Source organism: Mustelus asterias, chromosome 18 (genome assembly GCF_964213995.1).
Source record: "Mustelus asterias chromosome 18, sMusAst1.hap1.1, whole genome shotgun sequence".
Lineage (NCBI taxonomy): Eukaryota > Metazoa > Chordata > Chondrichthyes > Carcharhiniformes > Triakidae > Mustelus > Mustelus asterias.
Window position 1 is genome coordinate 27,768,932 of NC_135818.1, and position 12,765 is coordinate 27,781,696.

General features: G+C 41.9%; 1 protein-coding gene across 1 annotated transcript in view; it reads left to right on the forward strand.

Annotated features, from left to right (window-relative positions):
• Positions 1–12,765, forward strand: part of ubr1 (ubiquitin protein ligase E3 component n-recognin 1) — a 222,574-nt gene that overhangs the window by 193,467 nt on the left and 16,342 nt on the right. The window contains exons 40-42 of the mRNA XM_078233618.1: positions 5,749–5,836; positions 9,534–9,667; positions 12,101–12,209. Of these exons, the coding sequence (XP_078089744.1) occupies positions 5,749–5,836; positions 9,534–9,667; positions 12,101–12,209 (331 nt within the window). The remainder of the gene's footprint in view (positions 1–5,748; positions 5,837–9,533; positions 9,668–12,100; positions 12,210–12,765) is intronic.

The following is a 12,765-nucleotide window of genomic DNA, read 5'->3' on the forward strand; positions in this document are numbered from 1 at the left end:
CGTTCAAGTACACAGGCCCCTAAAGGAGCAGTTCAAGTAGACATTGTTGTAAAGAAGGCATATGGAATGCCCTTCTTCATTGGCAGAGGGAAAGAATATAGAAGTAAGGATATAATGTTGGAATTGTATGAAACACTGGTAAGGCCACAACTGGAGTATTGTGTGCAGTTCTGGTCATCATTCCAGGAAGGACATAATTGCTCTGGAAAGAGTGCAGAGGAGGTTTGTAGGAATGTTGCCAGGGCCAGAAAAGTGTAGCTATGAAGAGAGATTGGATGAGCTGGAGTTATTTTCCTTGGAACAAAGAAGGCTGAGGGGTGACTTGATAGAAGTGTACAGAATTATGAGGGGAAGAGAGAGAGTGGACAGGATAAAATTATTTCCCTTGGTGGAGAATGCTAGAACCAGGGGACATAGATTCAAGAGAAGTGGTAGTAGGTATAGAGGGGACATGAGGAAGAACTTTTTTATGCAGGGTGGGTGTCTGGAATTCACTACCCAAGTTGCTGGTGGAGGCAGAGACCCTAAACTCTTTTAGAAGTACCTGGATCTGCACCTTAAGTGCTGTATGGGCCAGGTGCAGGAAGGTAGCATTAGAAAGAGCACACGGGTGTCGTCGGGCAGCATGAGCAAGATGGGCCAAGTTATCTCATTCTGTGGTGTGCTTTTCTATGGTTCTGTGGATTTGACCCAGGTAAATTATAATCAAAGGCTGGCAGGCAATTCTGTGACTGAACAATGGTCTACCATTAAAGAAGAGTTTCAGGAATAGTCAAGGTATATTCCCACGAAGGAGAAATGTAGGACAAAAAATCCAGAACTCCGAGATAGTAATTAAGATGAAGCAGAAAGAAGTGTGCTTATGACAGATGTCAGGTTGATAATATAACTGAGAACCAGGCTGAATGTAGAAGTTGCAGAAGGGAATTGAAAAACAAATAAGAGAGTATGAAAAGAGACTGACAACTAATTTAAAAGGGAATCCAAAAGTCTTAAGGGCATACAAATAGCAAAAAGGTGGTAAACGGAGGAGTGGGACTGATTAAGGACTGATTTGAGCTGAGTTATGCTGAATTATAAATTAATACTTTGCGTCTGTCTTTACCAAGGAAGATGCTGTTGCATAGGTCATGGTGAAAGAGGAGGTAGTTCAGACACTTTAAACTTGATGAGCAGAAGGTATTAGGCTGCCTGTACTTAAAGTTGATGAAACACCAGGACCAGATGAAATGCATCTAAGGATACTGAGAAAAATGGAAGTGGCGAGGGAATTGGACATAATTTTTCATTCTAATTTAGACACTGGGGTGGTGCCAGAATGGCAAATGTACTTTCCTGTTCAAAACAAGAGCATAAAGATAAACCCAGTAACTATCGGACAGTCAGCTTAACTTTGATAGCGGGAAGCTTCAAGAAACAATAATTTGGTACAAAATTGGGCAAATGCTGGTTAATTAAAAAGAGCCAGCACAGATTTGTTAAGGGCAAAATTTGTTTAACTAACTAGCTTGTGTTTTTTTATTAAGTAACAGGTAGGATTGATGAGAGTAATGCTGTTGATATGGTATACGTGGACTCCAAAAGGCATTTGATGCCGCACAAGTGCCACACAACAGACTTCACAGAATCATTACGGTGCAGAAGGCGGCCATTTGGCCCATAGTGAATACACTGGTGTGAGCAATGTTACAGTTCAGTGAATAAATGGGATATAACAACAATGGATATTAAATTGGCTGAGTGATAGGAAACAGAGAAGTGGTTAATGGATGTTTTTCGGATAGGGGGAAAGGTTTGTATTGGAATTCTCCAGCGACGGTGTTAGGACCCCTGCTGTTCCTGATCTATGTAAATGACCTAGACCTTGATGTACAGGGCACAATTTCAAAATTTGTGGGCACTACAAACTTGAAAGTATTGCGAACCTGAAGAGAATGGTGTGGAACGCCAAAAGGACATGGTGGAGTGCATAGACAAATGACAGATGAAATTCAATGCGGAGAATTGTGAAAAGATTCATTCTGGTAGAAAAAATGTAGATAGACAATACAAAATAAAGGATACAATTCTAATGGAGTGCAGGAGCAAAGGAATCTGGGTGTACATGTATGTAAATCATTGAAGGTGCCAGGTCAAGTTGAGAGAGCAGTTAATAAAGCATACAGCATCTTAGACTTTGTCAGTAGGGCATAGTCTACAAAAGCAAGGAAGTTACTTGTATATAACAGTAGTTCAGCTCATCTGGAGCATTGCATCCAGTTCTGGGTGCAACAGTTTAGGAAGCTTTTGAAGGCATTTGGAAGAATGCAGAAAAGATTAACAAGAATGGTTCCTGAGATGTGAAGCTTCAGTTGCATCGATGGATTGGAGAAGTTGGGACTGTTTTCCTTCGAGAAGAAGAGGTTGAGGGGTGAAATTTAAGAGGTGTTCAAGATCATGAGAGGTCTGGACAGAGTAAATAGGGAGAAACGTCCCATTGGTTAGCAGGATTGAGGATTAGAGGGCACAGATTTAAGGTATTTGGCAAAAGAATAGAATCCCTACAATGCAGAAGGAGGCCATTTGGCCCATCAAGTCTGTGCCGACTCTCTGACAGAGGATCCCACCTAGGCCCTCTCTCGTAACCCTACGTATCTACCCCATTAATCCCCCAACCTATACATCTTGGGACATTAAATGCAATTTAGCATGACAGCAATTCAAGAACACCACCTTCTCGAGGACAACGAGGGATGGGCAATAAATGCTGGTCAGCCAGCGACACCCATGTCCCAAGAATGAATTTTTTTTAAAAATCCCTCTAACCTGCACATCTTTGGACTGTGGGAGGAAATCGGAGCACCCGGAGGAAACCCATGCAGACACTGAGAGAATGTGCAAACTCCCCACAGGCATCATCCACCAAGGCCGAAATTGAACCCGGGTCGCTGGCGCTGTGAGGCAGCAGTGCTAACCACTGTGCCACCACGCCAGCAATGACGCCATGAGGAAAAGCTTTTCACACACTAAGTGGTTAGGAAATAGAATGCATTGTCTTGAGATTGTGGTGGAGGCAGGTTCAATCAAGACATTCAAGGGGGAATTAAATTATCTGAAAAGGAAGAAGTGCAAGGTTACAGGGAAAAGGCTGGGGAATGGCACTTGGTGAATTGCTAAGAGCCAGCACAGACAGGCCAGATGGCCTTCCTCTGTGCTGTAACCATTCTGTGATTCTGAGAGGTATGCCCTGTTCACAAAAAGCACAAACATAATCTGACCAATTACCACCCCATCAGTCTGCTCGATCAGCACAGAGATGGAAAGTGTTGTCGATAATACTATCAAGTGACACTTAACCTCAATAACCTGCTCACTGATGCTCAGTTTGGGTTCTGCTCGGATCACTCAGCTTCTGACCTCTTTACTCCAAACATGGACAAAAGAGCTGAACTCCAGAGATGAGGTGAGAGTGACTGCATTTGACCAAGTGTGGCATCAAAAAGCCTTGGCAACAATGAAGTCATTGGGAATCTGAGGGGGAACTCTCCACTGGTTGGATTAATACCTAGCATAAAGGAAGATGGTTGTGGTTGTTGGTTGTCAGTCATCTCAATCCCAGAACATTGTTGCAGGAGTTCCTCGGGATAGTGTTCTGGGCCCGTCCATCTTCAACTTCTTCATCATGATAGTCCTTTCTTCATAAGGTTAGAAGTGGGTTGTTGAATGCCATTCACAACTCTTCAGATACTGTAACAGTCCATGCCAATATGCAGCAAGACCTAGACAACATTCAGACTTGGGCTGATAAGTGGCAAGTAACTTTTGCAAGTGCCAGGCAATAACCATCTCCAACAAGAGAGAATTTATCCCCCATATTGACATTACTATTGCTGAACCTCCACCATTATCTTGGTGCATTACTCTTGACTAGAAACTGAACTGAACCAGTCATATAAATGTTGTGTCTACAATATTTTGGCCTTGACCTTTAGACACCACAGAATGTGTCTGCAATATGAACTTGTACATAAACATGCTCTTCTGTTATATTTTATTCGGTTTCCTTTTTGAACTAAAAGAAAGACATGTTACCTAATAATGCATGAGAAGTTATAATTCAAGCTGCCATTATAAGTTCATAAGATATAAGAACAGAATTGGGCCATTTGGCCCATTGAGTCCGCTCCGCCATTTGATCGTGGTTGATATGCTCCTCATCCCCATTTTCCTGCCTTCTCCCCATAACCCTTCAACCCATTACCAATTAAAAATCTGTCTAATTCCTCCTCAAATTTACTCATTGTCCCAGCATCCACCACGCCTTGGGGTAGTGAATTCCACAGATTCACAACCCTTTGGGAGAAGTAGTTTCTCCTCAACTCTGTTGTAAATTTGATATGGAGATGCCGGCGTTGGACTGGGGTAAACACAGTAAGAAGTTTAACAACACCAGGTTAAAGTCCAACAGGTTTATTTGGTAGCAAAAGCCACACAAGCTTTCGAAGCTCTAAGCCCCTTCTTCAGGTGAGTGGGAATTCTGTTCACAAACAGAGTTTATAAAGACACAGACTCAATTTACATGAATAATGGTTGGAATGCGAATACTTACAACTAATCAAGTCTTTAAGAAACAAAACAATGGGAGTGGAGAGAGCATCAAGACAGGCTAAAAAGATGTGTATTGTCTCCAGACAAGACAGCCAGTGAAACTCTGCAGGTCCACGCAACTGTGGGAGTTACAAATAGTGTGACATGAACCCAATATCCCGGTTGAGGCCGTCCACACGAGGACGGCCTCAACCGGGATATTGGGTTCATGTCACACTATTTGTAACTCCCACAGTTGCGTGGACCTGCAGAGTTTCACTGGCTGTCTTGTCTGGAGACAATACACATCTTTTTAGCCTGTCTTGATGCTCTCTCCACTCCCATTGTTTTGTTTCTTAAAGACTTGATTAGTTGTAAGTATTCGCATTCCAACCATTATTCATGTAAATTGAGTCTGTGTCTTTATAAGCTCTGTTTGTGAACAGAATTCCCACTCACCTGAAGAAGGGGCTTAGAGCTTCGAAAGCTTGTGTGGCTTTTGCTACCAAATAAACCTGTTGGACTTTAACCTGGTGTTGTTAAACTTCTTACTGTAAATTTGATAGCCCTTATCCTAAGACTATGACCTCTCATCATAGAATGCCCCACAAGAGGAAGCATCTGCTCCACATCTACTTTATCCATACCTTTTCTCATCTTGTAATCCTCAATTTGATCTCCCCTCATTCTTCTAAATTCCAGAGAGTATAGGCCTAAACTGTTCAATCTCTCTTCATACGACAAACCCCTCATCTCTGGAATCAATCTAGTGAACCTCCTCTGAACTGCCTCCAATGCCACTACATCTTTCCTCAAATAAGGAGAGCAAAACTGTGCACAATACTCGAGGTGCGGCCTCACTAGTGCTTTGCAACAATATGTCCTTACCTTTATTATCTATTCCTTTAGCTATAAATGCCAATATTCCATTCGCTTTCTTTATTATCTGCTGTACCTGCGTGCTAGTTTTCTGTGTCTCATGAAGGAGGACACCCAGATCCTTCTGCACCGGAGCACCCCGAAATGTTTCCCCGTTTAGATAATAAGTTGCTTTCCCATTTGTCCGACCAAAATGCATGACCTCGCACTTATCCACGTTAAACTCCACCTGGCACATTTTGGCCCACTCTCCTAACCTATCTATATCCAGTGTTTAATGTAAACTGCATTATTCCTGAACAGATTGTCCTATGGAGCAGGATGGAGTGGAAAGTGAGGAGACCCAATCAGCAACAGAGCTATACGAAACTCTTCGAGAATACACGAGCAGGTATACAACAGGAAGGAGATTAAGATGCTTGCAATAATGTGATTTTCTAGTTCCTGTTGGGGGTTATTTAGCAGCTCACCTAGTTTCTAAATCCTCACCACTGCTTGTGTGTCCTCCACTGCACTGTCCTAGGAGATGAAATCATCATATATAGGGTCAGTGAAATTATGATTGTGTCAGTGTACTTTGTTTTGTCCCAGTAAATGTGGAACGTGATAAAGTGTGTAGTGCAAAGATGTGTAGGTTAGGTCAATTAGCCATGGTAAATGGGGTTATGGGGGTGGGCCTGCATAAGATGATCTTTTGGAGAGTTGGTGCAGACTTCATAGACCAAATGGCCTCCTTCTACAATGCAGGGATTCTTTGGATTCTATAGGATGCTTCTCACTCATCTAATTCCCAACCTTAGTTGTTCCATCGGCTTTCTTCATGTTCCACGAAGATTGTCTATTAGCAAATGGAATCCAAGATGCTATGATCATTTTTTAAAAGAAGTGGATAAATATATTTTTAATTTTTTTTAAAGGGATAAAAGCAACTTAATGAATCAAGCCACATAAGGAGATACAGTCAGATGACCAAAAATTGATCAAAGAAGCAGGTTTTCAGGAATGTCTTAAAGAAGGAAAGTGAGATCAAGAGATGTAGGGAGCCTAGACAACTGAAGTTACAACCACCATTGGTGGAGCAATTAAAGTTGGGGATGAACAAACATCATCAACATGAACACAGGTATCAATGAGGATTTTGGAGCTGGTGGAAAATTCAGAGGTAGAGATGAGACCATGAAGGGATTTGAAAACAAATGTGAGAATTTTAAAATCAAAATGTTTCCTGGCTAAGAGCTAGTGTAGGCCAGCAAGCACAGGAGAATGGGATTGTTATAAGTAACGACACGGCTAGCAGAGTTTTCAATATTCTTAAAGAGGCTAAAACCAGGAATATCAGCCAGAAGTGCATTGGAATAGATGCTTCTGGAGGTAGCAAAGGCATGAATGAGGCTATGAGCTGAGGCAGGTGAAGTCAAGCAATATTACAGAGATGGAAATATGTGGTCTTAGTGATAGCACACATATGAGGTCAGATCAAATATGATCAAATATGGCATTAAGGTTGTGAACGGACTTTTGCCAAGGAGAGGGGTGGAATCGTTATGTAGGGAACAGTTTGGAGTACGGACTGAAAGCAATGCTTCAGTTTTCCCAACATTAAGTTGGAAGAAATTTCTGCTTATCCAGTACTGGATGTTGGATAAATAGTCTGATAATTCAGTAACAGTGGAGGAGTTGAGAGAGGTGATGGTGAAGTAGAGCTGGATGCTGTCAGTATACATGTGAAAACTAACACTGTGCCTTCAGGTGATGCCATCTAGGGGTAGCACACAGATAAGAAATGGAATGATGTAGAGTACAGGCAAGGATGGATCCTTTGGGGGGATACTGGAAGTAACAATGAACAAGGGGCGGCACGGCAGCCCAGTGGTTAGCACTGCTGCTTCACAGCTCCAGGGTCCCGGGTTCGATTCCCGGCTCGGGTCACTGTCTGTGTGGAGTTTGCACATTCTCCTCGTGTCTGCGTGGGTTTCCTCCGGGTGCTCCGGTTTCCTCCCACAGTCCAAAGATGTGCGGGTTAGGTTGATTGGCCAGGTTAAAAGGAAATTGCCCCTTAGAGTCCTGGGATGCGTAGGTTAGAGGGATGAGTGGGTAAATATGTGGGGGTAGGGCCTGGGTGGGATTGTGGTCGGTGCAGATTCGATGGGCCGAATGGCCTCCTTCTGCACTGTAGGGTTTCTATGATTTCTATGAAGCAGGAAGAGAATCTGCTGCAAATAAATCTCTAGTTACGATCAGATGGATAAGAATGGAATCGGATAATAGTAGTCCCATCCAGCTGGATGAAATTGGAGAGTCATTGGAGGAGGATGGTTTTGCCAACCATATAGAATCATAGAGGGTTACAGCATGGAAACGGGCCCTTCGGCCTAACTTGTCCATGCTGCTCTTTTTTTAACCACTAAGCTCGTCCCATTTGCCCACGTTTGGCCCGCATCCCTCTATATCCATCTCACCCATGTAACTGTCTAAATGCTTTTTGAAAGACAAAATTGTACCACCTCTGACAGCTTGTTCCAAACACTCACCACCCTCTGCATGAAAATATTGCCCCTCTGGACCCTTTTGTATCTCTCACCTTAAACCTATGCCCTCTGGTTTTAGACTCCCTTACCTTTGGAAAAAGATGCTGACAATCTAGCTGATCTATGTCGCTCGTTATTTTATAGACCTCTATATGATCACCCCTAAGCCTCCTACGCTCTAGGGAAAAAAGACCCAGTCTCTCCTTATAACTCAAACCACCAAGCCCCAGTAGCATTCTAGTAAATCTTTTCTGCACTCTCTCCAGTTTAATATTATCCTTTCTATAATCGGGTGACCAGAACTGTACCGGGGTGGCACGATGGCATAGTGGTTAGCACTGCTGCCTCACAGCGCCAGGGACCCGGGTTTGATTCCCAGCTTGGGTCACTGTCTGTACGGAGTTTGCACGTTTTCCCTGTGTCTGCATGGTCAAAAGCTACAGACAGTTCAAGAAGAAAGGGAAGGAAAGTTTGCATTTGTCACAGTCACATCGGATTCATTGTGACTTTGATAACCATTTCGGTACTGTGGCGGGACAGAAACCTGAGTGGAGGGATTTAAACATGGAGTTCCAGGAAAGATGGGCACGATTTGGGAAGTGACACTACTTTTAAGGACTTTGGAGAAGAAAGGGAGGTTGGAGATTGGACCATAGTTTGCAAGGAGAGTAGGGTCAAGAGATGGTTTTTTTGAAGAGTGTGTGACAACAGATTGCAGAGAGAGGGGTAACACCTGAGGATATGGGGAATTTAATTAGTTGGAAGCTATTGAAGAGCCAGCACTAATGGTCAAGCTAAATTGTTTCTTGTGCCGTATGTTTCCATCACTTTATTCCATTCTATCATTAGCCACGTCCTTGTTCCCAATCTGTCCCTTCCATCACATTGTCGCATTTCCAGTTCCCAGTCTTCTTGTTTCACTCATCATATTGTCACACATGTCGCTTCCAACTTTCATCATTCCATCAGCTGAAATGCTGAATGGATGTTAGGTGTTTCCCAATGTGGATAGTTAGAAACATTAGGGCAAACACCCTAGCTTGATACCACATGTTTTTCTATATTGGCGGAGGCCTAGAAACTCCCCGTCTTTCTGGGGTTTAGACCTACAAATATTGTAGCAGAAACATCTTTACAAACTCAGGTAAAAGAGGGTCGCATGCTAACATTATTTTGCTGTTGAGTAGTTCTTCCTCCTCACCTTTTTACTTCAATCAAAGGTATGCGCAAATGCAAGTTTTCTGCGCACTTAATCTAAAGTTCATGGCTATTCAAAGGACTCTCCTTAAGTCTTGTGATCTGTCCACATTGCTACGTAACCCTTGTGGGATTTCAATAGTGTTGTCACAATTGCACTGTCAAATTTCAAATTCTTTATCAATTTTATTTAGGAGATTTCAATTGTAGTGTTTGTTTTCCAGAAATTATTTGTCCTGTTTTGAGTTATTGTAATTTTTCTCATTCTTAATTGCAATTTGTGGTGTGATTTAGTTCTGTAAATCAAGGGCTTTGTCTTCTCAAGTCAAATGCATTGTTGAAATGAGTTGCAACTGTTAACAGATCTTTAGAATGCAAGCCCCATGGCTGGTACCTGTGGAATTGTGTGAAGTGTGGCATCACTCCGTTCCTTCGCTGTTCTGCCTTGTTCTTCAACTACTTGCTGGGAGTGCCACCACCTGAGGAGCTCTTGAAAGGTAAATGAAGAGGAGCAATTACAGGTCTGGCTTGGGCATATGGCTTTTGGTGGGTGAAATGTTGGGCTTTGTTTCTGTCTAAGATAGCAAAGCAAAGCTGGGAATTTGAAATCAGAGCAGTAAACAATAACTTAATATAGCACCTTTAACATAGTAAAGCATCCTAAAGTACTTCACAGGAACATTACCTAACAAAATTTGACATTGAGCCTCATAATGAGATATTTGGACAAGTTACGAAAAGTATGGCCACAGAGATACATTTTAAGGTGTTAAAGGGCAATAGAGAGGCAGAGAGATTTAGGGAAAAATTCCAGAACTTAAGAGACTTGGCAGCTGAGGATACAGTAGCCAAAGGTGGAGCAAAGTAAATCAAGGTTATACAAGAGGCTGGAATTAATGGAGGTGAAGTTGGGCCATAAAAGTCAACATTCAGGAGATGATGCTTAATGTTCACGTGCATCCCTCCATTAACATCTGGTCGTCTTTTCAATATTTGGTTGTCTTTTCAATATTGAATGACCTGTGTACATTCCAGCATTTTATTGTTCTGATTATTAGGTTTCAGGAGATTCCTAATTAAGTACCTTTTAAGTTTTAGTTGCATCCCAAGTGGAATTATAAATTTGAGCTCATGCCTCTGCATCTATTTTCTGCATCTGAATTGTGAAAAAAAAATTAGGAACTTGTATTTCTGTATTACTTGTATTGCTGTAGTGCTGCTCATGCAAAAATATAACACGTGGCTCTTCACATGAAAGAGGACTAAATAGGATACTGAGAATAGGAGACACAATAAATATCTGAGGGCCAGAGGAAGCTGCAAGGGGACATTGATAAATTGGTGACATAGGCAAAAATATGGTAAATATTCTGTGTTAGTAAGTGAGATGGTAGATTTCTTTGAGGGTGGTAATCATATTTGGGGGAAGGTATTTAGGGGTTCAGATTCACAACATTAAAAGCAGCAATGGAAATTCTAAAGCCTTGCAAAGGGTTTAAATAAAGGCTTAAAAATCTGGGGGCACCAGTGTGATAGATGTTATAGAGGACATAGAGTCATAGAGGTTTACAGCATGGAAACAGGCCCTTCGGCCCAACTTGTCCATGCCACCCTTTTTTTTAAACCCCTAAGCTAATCTCAATTGCCCGCATTTGGCCCATATCCCTCTATACACATCTTACCCATGTGACTATCTAAATGCTTTTTAAAAGACAAAATTGTACCTGCCTCTACTACTACCTCTGGCAGCTTGTTCACCACCCTCTATGTGAAAAAATTGCCCCTCTGGACACTTTTGTATCTCTCCCCTCTCACCTTAAATCTATGCCCTCTAGTTTTAGACTCCCCTACCTTTGGGAAAAGATATTGACTATCTAGCTGATTTGTGCCCCTCATTATTTGATAGACCTCTCTAAGATCACCCCTCAGCCTCCTACGCTCCAGAGAAAAAAGTCTTTTTAAAAGGATGAAGTGATGGGACAGAAGAGATAGGGTTTGAGTCAAGTGAACATTGAAAATTGATGCGAGAGATTTAGAATAAGAAGCAGGGGAAGCATCAATTTTCACTGAGTTGAGGCTGTGGAGTTGGTGATTGATGCAAAGACCATGTGCATGGTTCTTGAAGAAATGGGAATTAAGTGATTAGAGAAAATTTATGGGATTAAGAATGTTTCAGATTGACAGTTTTCAAGGTTAAGATTTCTAGATCAAAAGAAGCAAGTTAGGATGAGGCTAAAAGCCTGATTAAAGGGTAAGATTATTATGCTGGCATGTACAGCAAGCTACACATGACGTTGCAGAGAACAGCAGCTTAGTGTCTGAATGAGCAGCCACTAATGAGCAGTGAAAAAGGACAGGCGCTTGGAGAGTAGAGAGTGTGCAGCAACAATAAGGCAGGATGTATCATTGTAATTGTGATGCTGAGGAGGTTGAATAATCAGAATAATTAAATTCACCATCATGAAAGTTTATGACTTGATTGTGATATTTGAAAAGAACATGAATGATGTCGGCCAACTTGTCATTATAGTGTGATAGCAGTTCTTGGGGATACATTGCTGTAAAATATATGCATTATTTTAATTATTTTTTATATTAACACCGCTTCATTTCAGATTCAAGGATACCAGGTTCAGCAAATCAGTTCCCGGCATTCATGTTGTTAAAATCTGTTTCTATTATCCCATGGTTGGACTTCTAAATCTGCTGCTGGGATAAGGGAACTATATTTAGCAGCCTAATTGCCTCGAGTTAGAATTAACATGGTGTTAATATAAAAGTAGCTTGAGGCTTGTTTTTACAATGTTGTGCCATATATTTATTAAATAAAACTGCTTAAAAATTCCAGCCATCTTCACCCAGTAACTCCTAAACAAAGCTTTGCTTTTTTGAAGTACTGGGTTCATTTAGAATCTTCCCGTTGTTCCTAGATTCCTCAGAAGGACAGTTCGAAGCCTTATGTTATTACCTGGCATTGCCTACCAACCTTTTCAAGCTATTCCAGGAATACAAGGATATAGTCTCCCCTTTACTGCAAAGGTAAGTAATGTTTCTACAGTCTAAGTAATTTTAGGGCATTAAAAAATAATCCAAAGAGAGGATGAATAGATACAATTTAAATCAAAGTTTTCTTCCCCCAGTGAACTGTCAGTGGAAAGATTACACAAGAATATGAATGACTGGAGCAGTTATCTGGCCATCTCTCAGAATAAACGAGTTGACAAATTTAAACAAAAGCTGTTGAAAATAAAATTTTTGATGCTTTTGTAAAAGTAGAGCTAATCTTCCAGCTTCATACAGCATCCACTATAAAGACTAAGGGTGGCGCACAGTGGTTAGCACTGCTGCCTCATGGCGCCTGGGACCCCGGTTCGATTCCAGCCTTGGGTGACTCTCTGTGTGGAGCTTGCACATTCTCCTCGAGTCTGTGTGGGTTTCCTCCAGGTGCTCCCACAGTCCATAGTTGTGTTGGTTAGGAGGATTAATGGGATAGGTGTGTGGGGTTACAGGGATAGGGCATGGGATGAGCCTGAGTAAGATGCTCTGTTGGAGAGTTAGTGCAGACTCGATGGGCCAAAAGGCCTCCTTCTACGCT